This window comes from Strongylocentrotus purpuratus, unplaced genomic scaffold, assembly GCF_000002235.5.
Source record: "Strongylocentrotus purpuratus isolate Spur 01 unplaced genomic scaffold, Spur_5.0 spur5_scaffold_2, whole genome shotgun sequence".
In the NCBI taxonomy this organism is placed as follows: Eukaryota; Metazoa; Echinodermata; class Echinoidea; order Camarodonta; family Strongylocentrotidae; genus Strongylocentrotus; species Strongylocentrotus purpuratus.
The window spans coordinates 40,867,943-40,882,030 of NW_022145605.1; the positions used below are offsets into that span (position 1 = coordinate 40,867,943).

Here is a 14,088-nt window from a genome sequence, read left to right on the forward strand (position 1 = left end):
TTCCCGATTTTTTTTATTTTTCCCGATTTTTTCTTCCCGATTTTTTCTTCCTGATTTTAAAAAAAACTGATTTTTTTGTTTTTAATTTTTTTTTTACCAATTTTTTTTTTCTTTCCTATTTTATCCTGATTTTCCAGATTTCCCTCTTATTTTCTCTATTCTTCCGTATTTTGCCCTATTTTTTCCCCAATTTTTTTACTCGAAAGGGGGGAAATGTTGTTAGATGCCATTTTTTCCCCGCGAATCCACTTTTTTTTTTTTACTCGAGGGGGGCATGGTTGAGGGGAAAACAAAAAACCTATTTTTTTTTTAGTGCTCACTATCACCCCTGGGTAAAAATCAGGCTTTCAGGAGACAAGTAAGATAAGGATTGCATTATACACAAATTTTCAAGTACATACGCTGCCATAAGAGAGTTGAATCAGTGGGCTGGAGGTGAATATAATAGTACCTTGTCTGAGGAGTACAGCACCAAAGGTAATGGTATTTTTGCATTGGCCAAGATCCCATAGATTTAGCTGGAGTCTTGAAAAGAGGTTGTGTTATATTTGTTTTATATTCCTCACCACTTGATAGTTACTTTTACTGCATTTAATAAAGGACACATGAAGGAAAGAAATGACTTAAATCATCGGCCTAGTAGCAACAGACAATGCAACGAAATGACATTGTTTCAGCCAGCCAGCAGAATCTTAACAGTACCCTAGCTAACAATCTTCCTTCTTGATGATGCAGCCAATGATGTTGCTGGTTGATGTTAAATTAACCGCTAATACTGTTGTTCTTTCCTGATTTAAACAAAAATATTTACTTGAACCTCCTCTCTATCTCTCTTTATTTCCCTTCAGAGTTTGGACAGACGGTAACTTCAAAGGTTCCCCAGAGCTGTGTACCATGCTCCTAGATGATGTCATCCATGATATAGCTGTCATCAGACAGAGTGGAGCCGCTGCTCTCTCCGCCATCTTGGCTGAGAATCCTGAGGAACTTGACAAGGTTATGAGTATCCTCTTCAAGAAATACCAAGAGAAACTTGTGGTAGGTAGTGTCCTTATCCCCTTTCTAAGGTCTTTTTAGATTTGGGTGTGTAAGGCTAGATCCCCTACAAAGTAGCCATTTCTTTAGATTACTTTCTTGATGGTAAATATGATTCTGAGCCATGATACTGCTTTGCAGAGCTTTCTTTAAAATTCTCATGATATCTTAGACCCCAAAGTTGCCACTTCCCTGCCCACTTGCTTTTGGTGGGTTCCTATACACTGCAAGTGCAACCCACTTGTGTAGTTTCAAAATGCAAAGCCTTGTTGTAATGTATTGACATGATCAATTCTACTATTCATTGGTGTCTTGTTTGGCCATTTGGTTAATGCATGACATTTTCATTTTTAAAGCATTTTACAATCAGTTTTCTTTTTAGTTGGAAATTGGGTAGACTGGCACAAAGGGGATTTGTGGTAGGCACCTGGGCCGGTATTCAATTCAATACTTAGACTATGTGAGAAATTTACTAAGTAAATGGCTAAGCTAAGAAGTTTACCTATCTCGTATTCAAATCGCATTTTAGACTTTTACTTACCTGCATTTACTGATAAGCATTGTGACATCACACGGTCAAACAAAAGTACAAAAGTAATTCGCAATTAACGTGTCACAATAAATTCTCGCTAATATAATTGTGCGCAGGTTATGATACTGCGTAAGAAAACCACATGCATGCTAATCAAGGCCTCCAAAAAATTGGCTTATGTCTGGTATGGAGCTGTCTTAAATGTAGGGTAAAGTACTAAGTAAAAAGCTTAAATTGTGTACTCAAGTATTGAATTGAATATGGGCCCAGGCACATCAAGGGTAAATTAAGTTATGTGTTTCTCTATCTAGATTTAACCCACGCTTTCATAGAGATTTCCTTTGTTGTCTCCTTCAGATCCCTGCTCCGGTCATGGACACCCTAGGCCGAGTCATCTCTGAGTCTCCACCGGACCAATACGACGCCCGCTGCGGCATCGCCATCGCGCTGTCTGAGATCGCCCCTCATCTACTGATGCGTCATGTCCCGGAGTTGTTCAGGTTCTTGGTGCCCAAGGGTCTAGGGGACAGGAACGCTGAGGTGCAGAAGGAGATGCTCAATGCTGGTATGGCTGCCATCATTCAACAGGGAAAGGTTAGTATCTACCGCATAGTGGCTTGATTAAAGAGTGTAACGATGTAAATACTGATGGGATATATGTCTGATGGAAAGCAATGGAGGATGCGCCACTCACATGCTCCTTTGTTTTATTACATCAGCCAAGATAAAACTCTTTCCTAAAGGTCGTCATCACGGTTGATCTTTGTACCATGCTGGCATCACCCAAGGAAAGAACATTTTATTTAATTTCCATCATGCTTTGTATGTGTTTAGAAAAGAAAAGAAGAAAAAAAATAAAAACTACAGATGGGATATTGGACGGGATATGTAACTGGGCTGTGGAGCTTTGACTGTGCACTCAGTTGCATTGCATAAGACTTAACCATTGATGGTAACTTTGCCATCAATGGCAACTGCCATTGTAACAAGGCTCAACAGCCAATCAAAATCAAGGTTTCTATGGTAGTTACCATTGATGGCAAAGTTACCATCAATGATAAGTTTTGTGCAACGGGCCCTTGTCATTGAAATATGAATCATCATTAGATGATTGAGCCATTACACAAAGCATTATTTGTATTGTTTCCAATAATTGAAATGAAACAAGTAGACCATTGAATTTGGGGTTCAATAAAACATTCATTTAGTGCTACCTTTGGGTCATGAGTTATGAGAAATGCCTGTGAAACTAAAGGTCAAGTTGAATGACCAACACGGTAATACGACCAGTGCTACTGTCTGGCCTTGAAACGTTTGCTTTGATGAAGATAGAAGAAAAGATGCTGGAGGTGACAGAGATGAGGATACCAGGGGTGACATTAATAGACAGGAGAAGGAAAGGAGCTGAAGGTAGCTAGCATCCTGGAGAAGATTGGACATTTGGGGAGGGCTGGTGAAGGATAACATTAAGAGAGATGTAAGGGAACTAAATCAGACAGCAGCTCAAACAGGGAACAAAGGAGACTGCTAAGGATAAATGGTTCATGGATAGTAGTTTGTTGTGTTGTTCCTTCATCCAGATAGCAGAAAATGAACCAAGTCTATCCAATAGTCCCTGTCAATCTTGCCATCATGAATTCCCTTTCATTGTTACTGAATATAGAAACAAAACGTGTACAGTGTATGTTTGTGCATTCATGCAGCACAAGTAAATGACATTGACATGCATTTCTTTTAATTTTTCATCTTTGCAGCCCAATGTTGCGACACTGCTCCCTCTGTTTGAGAAGTTCATGGATGAAGCGCCTGACTCATCGTCTTACGACACCGTCCGACAGAGTGTGATCATTCTCATGGGATCTCTGGCACGCCATCTTGAGAAAGAGGACCCTAAGGTCAAACCCATCGTTGGCAAGCTGATTGAAGCACTGAGCACTCCTTCTCAACCTGTAAGTTACAGGGCCCTGTTTCATAAAACTTGCTATCAATAACAAGTTACAAGCTACTGTTATAAGCTACTGAAATCATGGCATCTGATTGGCTGAGAGCAAACTTGATATCAATAACAAGTTACAAGCTACTGTTATAAGCTACTGAAATCATAACATCTGATTGGCTGAGAGCAAACTTGATATCAATAACAAGTTACAAGCTACTGTTATAAGCTACTGAAATCAGGCATCTGATTGGCTGAGAGCAAACTTGATATCAATAACAAGTTACAAGCTACTGTTATAAGCTACTGAAATCAGGCATCTGATTGGCTGAGAGCAAACTTGATATCAATAACAAGTTACAAGCTACTGTTATAAGCTACTGAAATCATAACATCTGATTGGCTGAGAGCAAACTTGATATCAATAACAAGTTACAAGCTACTGTTATAAGCTACTGAAATCAGGCATCTGATTGGCTGAGAGCAAACTTGATATCAATAACAAGTTACAAGCTACTGTTATAAGCTACTGAAATCAGGCATCTGATTGGCTGAGAGCAAACTTGATATCAATAACAAGTTACAAGCTACTGTTATAAGCTACTGAAATCATGGCATCTGATTGGCTCTGAGCAAACTTGCTATCAATAACAAGTTACAAGCTACTGTTATAAGCTACTGAAATCAGGCATCTGATTGGCTGAGAGCAAACTTGATATCAATAACAAGTTACAAGCTACTGTTATAAGCTACTGAAATCAGGCATCTGATTGGCTGAGAGCAAACTTGATATCAATAACAAGTTACAAGCTACTGTTATAAGCTACTGAAATCATGGCATCTGATTGGCTCTGAGCAAACTTGCTATCAATAACAAGTTACAAGCTACTGTTATAAGCTACTGAAATCAGGCATCTGATTGGCTGAGAGCAAACTTGATATCAATAACAAGTTACAAGCTACTGTTATAAGCTACTGAAATCATGGCATCTGATTGGCTCTGAGCAAACTTGATATCAATAACAAGTTACAAGCTACTGTTATAAGCTACTGAAATCATGGCATCTGATTGGCTGAGAGCAAACTTGATATCAATAACAAGTTACAAGCTACTGTTATAAGCTACTGAAATCATGGCATCTGATTGGCTCTGAGCAAACTTGATATCAATAACAAGTTACAAGCTACTGTTATAAGCTACTGAAATCATGGCATCTGATTGGCTCTGAGCAAACTTGCTATCAATAACAAGTTACAAGCTACTGTTATAAGCTGCTGAAATCATGGCATCTGATTGGCTGAGAGCAAACTTGATATCAATAACAAGTTACAAGCTACTGTTATAAGCTACTGAAATCATGGCATCTGATTGGCTCTGAGCAAACTTGATATCAATAACAAGTTACAAGCTACTGTTATAAGCTACTGAAATCATGGCATCTGATTGGCTGAGAGCAAACTTGCTATCAATAACAAGTTACAAGCTACTGTTACAAGCTACTGAAATCATGGCATCTGATTGGCTGAGAGCAAACTTGATATCAATAACAAGTTACAAGCTACTGTTATAAGCTACTGAAATCATGGCATCTGATTGGCTCTGAGCAAACTTGATATCAATAACAAGTTACAAGCTACTGTTATAAGCTACTGAAATCATGGCATCTGATTGGCTGAGAGCAAACTTGCTATCAATAACAAGTTACAAGCTACTGTTACAAGCTACTGAAATCATGGCATCTGATTGGCTGAGAGCAAATTTGTCACAGAAATTTTCTATGTTATAGATAACAAGGTTTATGAAACGGCCCCAGATCTAACTTATAGGGTTAACAGGTCTATTGGCTAATATGTTTTTTTCAGGGGAATGCTCAAGTCAAAACAAAAAATTCTATGAGGTGTAAGTAGAGCATCTGTGGGACCTACTTTGTAAAGTCAAATTTTACATGCGATAGCTAATGGAAAACCATTCAATCTCTGATACATTGTGTACAAAATGTATTCTTATTTGGAGCAAATTGTACTTATATTTCTTTTGAATACATTATGAATGACATAACTTCAAAGGAATCTTGTCACTTTGATGTCAATTTACTTTTCATATGGTACTGTATTTCTAAGGTGCAGACTTCTCAAGTTTTGTTTGAATTTATACATCTGAGTATAAAACCTGAGTTTTGAGGCTTTATGAAAATGTTCTTGACAGTTGATTTCAGGAAGAATGGAGATTGCATCCACGTTTGATTCACTTTGCATAACTTTGAAGGATTCTTTCCAAACTCTTTGCACAGGTCCAGCAAGCAGTAGCGGCTTGTCTGCCGCCCTTAGTCCCAGCCATTAAGAAAGACGCACCAGGAATCGTCAAGGAACTCCTGAAGCTTCTGCTGGAGTCAGAGAACTTTGGTGAGAGGAAGGGAGCTGCCTATGGTCTGGCTGGCATGGTCAAGGGACTAGGTATCTTGTCTCTCAAACAGCTAGAGATCATGTCCACATTGCAGAGTGCTATACAGGATAAGAAGAACTTCAGAAAGAGAGAAGGTGGGTGTTGTTATGATACTTATTATTTCCTGGGCCCATTGCATAAAATTTACCATTGATGGTATCTTTGCCAGCAATAGCAAGAACCATGATAACAGGTCAACAGCCACTCTAAATCAAGGATTCCATGGTAGTTACCATCAGTGGTAAGTTTTGTGCAAAGAGTCCCAGGTGCTTCATTCTTAGTTAGATAGAACTAGAGTGCTGTACAGGATATGAAGAATTTCAGAAAGAGAGAAGGTAGGTGTTACAGTGTAAGAAACCTGTCTATAAAGACCACCCAAGGGAGACAAGAAAAGTGGCTTTTATAAATAGGCAGGTGGTCTTTATTTAGAGGTTCCTTTAGTACATGCTTCAAAGAGAAACCATTTTCAAGGGAAATACAAAATATGGTCTGTGTAGACAGGTCGTCTTTCTATTCAGGCGGTCACTGAAGCAGGTTTGACTGTTTTATGATACTTAGTACTTCCTAGTGCTTCATTCTTAGTTAGATAGAACTGAAAGTGGGGCTTAAAAGTGATTTATTCTTTATCACTTCATCAATACATATTAATTCCAGCACTAATTTCTTTCTTTGAAGCTTAAAATGCTGTTTTAAAATTCCAAAACTACATTTAAAATGAAGGAGTGTTGACATGATGGCACTTCACTATTTGCAATCAAGAATATGGAGCGTCATTGTAATGTACACGTATGTAGTAAGTTGTATGTATCTGTATGTTGATAGTATCCTGTGCTGCAATAATATCTAGGGTTCAGCTTCATTTATCTTTTCATTATGGTTGTTCTGTGCAAGAAGCCACTCCTTAGTTTATTATAAGGTTGTTTTCTTGTCTTTGTTGTTCTGCTGCAGGAGCCTTATTTGCCTTTGAGATGCTATGTAGCATGCTTGGTCGTCTGTTTGAGCCATACGTTGTACATGTCATCCCTCATCTACTCCTCTGCTTCGGGGATAGTAACCAGTATGTCAGGGATGTAAGTAGCATTTCTCTTCCCCCCCCCCCCCTATTGTAGAAGAAAAGTTAAGGATAAAGACCAGTTATGGTCATGCGATTGCATTGTGAAAGAAACGTTGTGGAATCGATCAGAAAAGGTTGATCATCTAGCATATAAGTATTGGTGTGTACTGCAAGGTTCTGGAATCATCAAAAGGATAAGAAATTTGGCCCAGTCTTCGAAAAGTTAGAAGCACTGTACACAGAAAGATGTATATGGGACTACGCACATTTGCGCGACACGTGCGTTTATCTCTCACATCCCAATAGATAAACTAATTTACCAAATATATCAAATATATCAATTAGTAAGCAGTTTCCCTGCAAAATTTTTATCATCATGTATTAGTCAAAACATATCCTTTCACATGATTGGTAATAAGAGCTTCCATTTCATTTTTTGAAATTGGGGCGTTTCCAAAACTGGTCTTTACCTTTAAAGATCAAAGAGGAACATATCAAGTACCTCACATAGTCAAAGCTTAACTTATTTGGTACCTTCAGTTGTAAATGTCCACATTTTGGTTTGGTCCAAGAAGAGCTTTTTCTGATATTCAATAAGAATTGATGAAACATGACTGATGATCCAATGGACAAATATTTTAACTGAAAGTGAACCTTGAAAGTGAACCATACAAGTAGAAACAACCTTAGAGTTTTTACTTGTAAAATATGTTTTGTAACTTGGTTACACAGCAAGAATGAAGAAATTAATTTAGTTTGCCACAGACATGATTGGAGCACCTTGTCACCAGTTAAAGAGATATTTTTAGAGAATGTAGAGTGATCGACCATAAGGACTGTGTCATAGAGATTATTTCCAGTAATTTAAACCATTTTTATGCCTCCGTTACGAAGTAGCTGGAGGCATTATGTTTTCGGGTTGTCCGTCCGTACGTACGTCCCGTTCTCGTGATCGCGTTATCTCAAGAACCGACCGATGGATTCCTACCAAACTTTGGTCGTGTATGTAACTTGCAGAGCTAATGAATTGATTAGATGTTGGGGTTACGAGGTCAAAGGTCACAGGGCTCATTATGTATGCAAAAATAGCTTGTGATCACATCATTAGAACAGATAATCAGATTACCATCAAACTCAGGACATGTATGTATCTTGCTGAGCCAATGAACTGATTAGATTTTAGGGTCATGAGGTCAAAGACCAAAGGGTCATACATGTATATGAGAAATAGCTTGTAATCATGATATTCTGAAAACCTGTTAATGTATTACAATCAAACTTGAATTTGAAAAAAATTGCTTCTGTTTTGGTTTGTAAAATTACTCTATGACGGAGATTTTCGACTGCGCACAGTCGAAGTTCCATCTAGTTTTGAACTTAGTTAGCTCTTAATGTGACTTTACCGTTCTTGCTTTCAGGCTACTGATGATACGTCTCGAGCTGTGATGAGTAAACTGAGTGGACACGGTGTGAAACTAGTCTTACCTTCACTTCTAGCTGCATTGGAAGAAGACTCATGGAGAACTAAAGCAGGTGAGTCAAGGGTTAAAGCCTATCTGCACTAGTTTGGCCAGGAGGGATTAGACCTCCCTGCATGGTCCCCGACAGATGGTTATCTCATCAAATCAGCTCTCAATTAACATAAGAAAAAGGGGATCATGGGGGACCAATGGTATTGTTTGCTATATAGAGAGCGCAAGTAGCTATAAGTAGTGCAGTGGGGCTTTAACAGTGCAATGATCTTAAGTCTGATTTATGTTGATGATTGTTTTACCTGACTGCTAAGAAAGCACATGCATGCTTACCAGTAAGCAACCAGGGGACCGACGGTTTTAAGTTCTCTCCGAGGGGCTTGGTAATGAGGATTAATGTCATACCAAAGGGCACCAGCGCATCGACTTTGTTTCGAATCTGGGAGCTCCGGTTATGAGACTACGGCTCTCAAATTGCGCCTTAGCACCTCCTCAAATATGTCATCAAATCTTTTAGTCAAATATCAACCAGCGTCCTTAGAGCCATAGAAGTTCAGTGATATTTTTTTCCTTCCAAAACAGGCCTACGGAGTGTTTCACAAAGACTATGACAGGCCGTTCATGCCACTGTTTGCTCTCACCATTATGATCTTTAGATAATATTTTTTCCTTCAATAATGAATTATCAAAAAATGTTACTTCTGTAGATTTGTAACCATGATTTGTAGGTCCCTTGAGAGACCAATGCCAGTAAATGGTGAGAGCAAACAATGGCATGAAGAGCCTGCCATAGTTAAGTCCAACTTAAAGTCAATCTTAGTCTTTGTGAAACACCCCCCAGGAGTTTGCCTGAAGAGCACAATCTGCCTCTCAATCAGACTGAAGACATAAGGTCGACTACACAAGGGGAAAAGGAACCTTATCTCATTCACGGGTTAAAAAGAAAAAAAGCTCAAATATGAGCTGTAGAATAAAAGGGAATTATGTACTGTGGGGAATTTCTCCTCATAAAATGGGTATGAAATAATCAGATTTCTTCTCCTGCTTTTACTAAATTCTCTTTCCTTTGTTAGGATCTGTTGAGCTCCTTGGTAACATGGCATACTGTGCCCCTAAGCAGCTCTCCTCCTGTCTCCCGAGCATTGTACCCAAACTCACGGAGGTCTTGACCGACTCGCACGCCAAGGTCCAGAAGGCTGGGGCTCAGGCACTCAAGCAAATTGGCAACGTCATTCGCAATCCAGAAATCCAGGGTGAGTAGTGACTGTTTGCTTCTATCATAATAATAATAATAATAGATCACATTTATAACGCGCCTAATACTTTGTTTCTAGGCACAGTATATATTATTACCCCGGTCATCGGATTCAGGCTTACCCGCACACAATGTATTCACATTCCCCACTCCCTGGGAAGCATTCTGGTCAGTTGCCATTTTACAAGTGCACATTTGCTCATCCAACCACATTAATTTTTGCATACTACCGGGTACCTATTTAACACCCAGGTGGAGAGTGGCAAATGTAGATTAACGTCTTGCCAAAGGACATTAGTGCCACAGCAGGACTCAAACCCCGTACCTTGTGATCTGCAGTCGGGTGACTTATCCACTAGACCACAACACCTCTATCATGCTTGTATATTCTCGGTTTAGTGATTAATGGTACTCTTGTGACCTTGATATGTTACTGGAATCTTAGGGTTTGATGGAGATCACAGCAAGTAACCTTAAAGGGACTTGGTAACATTGTTCAGATGAGAGATAGTGGTGCTAAGATAGTGACTTCAATGCTAGATGTACAATTAAAAATAATCTGAAAATTTAAGTGAAAACGGACCATTATTCATGGTACAAATTGAGAAACACTGATCTGATTGATTCGTTAATTCTCCCAACTATATCATTACAATTTAATTACATTTTTGGTGAATGGAAATCGTCACAAAGCAATAAAATGGCTCTACATTCCATTCCAGACATTTAAGTGTTGACAGATTTTTTTTAGCCTGTTTTATGTCTTTTTTTAATGGAAAAACGGTTGGGAAAATTCAAAAATGGTTGGGAGAATTTACTGTTAATCACTGTTATAGGGTATCATACATCGACTCCTTCAAAGAAAACCATAGATATCTTCGTGGTTTGAGATTTTTTTTCAGGATTTTTTGCATGTCAGAGGGTTAGTACAGTAGAAGGAATATAGTAAGTAACATTTATAAAAAAATTAAGCAATTTTTTCATCAACCTTCAACAATGTTACAAAGTCACTTTAAAGGATTGAAAGAATGAACCATATGACATGGATTCTCACTCATTTGATTCCTCGGGACCATTTTACAAAACTTGTCATCAGTGACAATTAATAGGCTATTATAAGCTAGTGAAATCCTTGCCCCTGATTGGTTATCAGCAGACTTGTCACTGCTTTTTGTCATTTGTCATGGAAAAAATGCTTTGTGGAATGGGTCCCTGAACTACTTGAAGAAGAATGATTAAATACATGAGAGGAAGAAGGGCCAACTCCATCAAAACAAATTTTTTATTCGACTTGAAAAACTATAAATATGGAAAGCTATGATATATTTCATAATTGAGCATAGCAGACTTTATTGGTATGACGGCCTTGCTCTATAAATGCATCTGTTGTACATAACATTATTCACAACGAAGTATTGTGCCATCATCGTTTGTCATGAATCTTTTATTTTTTTGTGTGACAGCCATTGTACCCAGGCTTCTGGAGGCACTGTCCAACCCCTCCCAGCAAACTGCTAGCTGTCTCAAGATCCTACTAGATACCAAGTTTGTTCACTTCATCGATGCGCCCTCGCTTGCTCTCATCATGCCAGTAGTTCAAAGGTCATTCCAGGACAGGTCGACGGAGACCAAGAAGATGGCCTGTCAGATCATTGGAAACATGTACTCTCTGACTGACCAGAAGGTGGGTTGTGAAGTTCATTGTCATTAGTAATAGTTCTAGGCATTAGCTATATTCAGTAATTTTGAGTATTAAAATGTTGTATTTTCAACGATTTTAGTTTATTATGATCAATTTATATATCCATTTTATCTACCGGTATTGTGATTGTTAATTTTGTTTGCAATTCTGCAATTTGTCCGCAAATGGTTTTTGAAATTGAATTGAAATTACGTAAATAAAAAGATAAGTAAATAAATGAGTATGGTTGTGATGTTTAATAGACTAACCTGTTAAGATTTGATGATCCATTATTTGTTCTCAACTGTATTTCAATGAGAGGTACATGTATGGGGTTAGAGTGAGGTTGATATTTGGTTTTAGGTTAGGGTTAGTGTAAGTTCAGGTAAAATGTTTGGTGCATGGTTAAGGTTTGGAATTTGGTTAATGTAGGTAATTCATCATAGAGTACATGTAGTTGTTGCAAGATCACAGAATTATTCATAGATGATACATTTTGAAACCATGCTTCATGTGATTGTAAATGCCCATCAGAATTATCTAATTTCAACATATGTCTTGTTAAGCAATTATAATTTACATAAATCCCACTGGTTATTTAGAAAGAACCTTTTCACAAAGCAAGTGCATGATTTGTATCTTGTAGGACCTTGCACCCTACCTGCCATCAGTGATGCCAGGGTTGAAGTCCTCTCTGCTGGATCCTGTACCTGATGTGAGGAAGGTGTCGGCCAGAGCTCTGGGGGCCATGGTCAAGGGCATGGGAGAGAGCAGCTTTGATGACCTGCTGCCGTGGTTGATGGAGAAACTCACATCGGAGCAGAACTCTGTAGATCGGTCTGGAGCCGCACAAGGTAAGAATTAGTTGGAGGAGGAGGAGGAGGAGGAGGAGGGGTGTGAAAAGGGAGGGGAGGGGAGCAGCTTTGATGACCTGCTGCTGTGGTTGACCAAGCAACTCCCATCAGAGCAGGACTCTGTAGATGAAGAAGGAGGAAGGGAGGGGGTGTGGAGCACAAGAGAGTCACAGGGAATAGAGGATGCAAGTGAGAGGAGGAGGAAGAGGAGAATAATTAGGGAGGGGGATAGAACAAAGGAGGCAAGAGAAGAGGGGTACAGCCACAAGAATTATGTTGAATTAAAAGCATTAAAATGATAAATACACTTAAATCCAATGAAGTGAGAAACATAGGTAGAGAGTAAGAAGTGTGAAATGTTTTTTTTGAATAAATTGTTGGATCCAAGGTAAACAAGCAACCTTTACTCTGATCTCACAACCCCTCTCTCTTGTATGAGCAGGTACCTAGAGAAGTGTTTAAGGCATCGTTTAACAACGTTAAATCTGAGATGCATGGCCCTACGTGTTATCAGTGTCAGTGATATGGTGTAACATTGAAGCCCTAAAAAAAATAGTGCTTAAAAATTATTATGAAGTGCCTCAAAAAATAAAAATCTTTTAGTGACCTGTTTTACCGTACTCATTTTCCCCAATAGACTGTAGTGTTAAATGTAAAAACCGTTAGGAAAACGAAAAATGAAATTTTATTTCCAATCATAAATATCTTGATAATCAGACAGGTGAACGGCTTGTAAAAGTCATGGGATTCCCGACTGACCTAAAGGTTTATAATTATGATTTTATGATTATGATTGTAGCATGGGCTAAGTCCATGATTTTGTTTTAGAATCTGAGGCAATGTTACCAAGTCACTATAAGACTCCATTGGACTTCCAATTCAGAGTACATGTATATTACTAGTTTCCTTATAAGTTCTAATCTTGATTTTTCAGGTCTGAGTGAAGTGATAGCTGGAATGGGTCTTCAGAAGTTGGAGAAGTTCATGCCCGATCTTGTCAAGACTGCCGAAACTCCTGACATAGCATCACACGTCAGGGATGGGTACATCATGATGTTTATCTATCTTCCCGGAACGTTTGGAGATAAGTTTGCTCCCTTCGTTGGACCTTGCATTTCTCCTCTCCTTGTGGTAAGTCTGCTGTTGGTATTCTTGTAAGAAAATGCGCAGTGGGCAAAAAAGAAGGTGGAAGTTTCTAGTCCTCTGGAAAGAACTTGGAGCCTTTTTACAATTAAATATATATATGAATATACTTAAATTGTGAACATTGAGGTTTGCTGTTTATGAAATAAACATACTGTCATTTCCTCCGCCATGCAGGGTTTAGCTGATGAGAGTGAGTATGTGCGAGACACTGCTCTGCGTGCCGGTCAGCGCATCATCAACCTCTACGCTGAGACCGCAGTCAACGTCTTCCTCCCTGAGCTTGAGAAGGGTCTGTTTGATGATAACTGGAGGATCAGATACAGCTCTGTTCAGCTCCTGGGTGATCTCCTCTACAGGATCTCAGGTGTGACAGGCAAGATGACCACCGTGGGGGATGACGATGATAACTTTGGAACTGAACATTCCACTAAGGTTAGTTCAAAACCAGACTCTGGGAAGCAATCCAAAGTGGTAATATAAGTATAGTCCCTCCCCACAACTGCAATGTGATGGGACTTAATTCCAAAATATTCTCGATGCAACAAATACTCTCTCTTGAACGATAACGTTCTTATTGGTCATTTATATATCCCTCTTCATTGGGGATCAGGACCAGATTCAGGTTAGTGTCTGGTTTTTTAAAAATATGTTTCTGACCTAGGGTTTTTTCTTCAAGCTGG

The 14,088-nt window shown here is 38.9% G+C and overlaps 1 protein-coding gene across 1 annotated transcript in view; it reads left to right on the plus strand.

Moving 5' to 3' along the window:
• The window catches only part of LOC583423 (eIF-2-alpha kinase activator GCN1), a 53,145-nt gene that overhangs the window by 19,937 nt on the left and 19,120 nt on the right, over positions 1-14,088 (plus strand). The window contains exons 25-35 of the mRNA XM_030992460.1: positions 849-1,038; positions 1,925-2,161; positions 3,322-3,516; positions 5,795-6,041; positions 6,895-7,016; positions 8,419-8,533; positions 9,546-9,725; positions 11,191-11,411; positions 12,055-12,262; positions 13,197-13,393; positions 13,583-13,840. Of these exons, the coding sequence (XP_030848320.1) occupies positions 849-1,038; positions 1,925-2,161; positions 3,322-3,516; positions 5,795-6,041; positions 6,895-7,016; positions 8,419-8,533; positions 9,546-9,725; positions 11,191-11,411; positions 12,055-12,262; positions 13,197-13,393; positions 13,583-13,840 (2,170 nt within the window). The remainder of the gene's footprint in view (positions 1-848; positions 1,039-1,924; positions 2,162-3,321; positions 3,517-5,794; positions 6,042-6,894; positions 7,017-8,418; positions 8,534-9,545; positions 9,726-11,190; positions 11,412-12,054; positions 12,263-13,196; positions 13,394-13,582; positions 13,841-14,088) is intronic.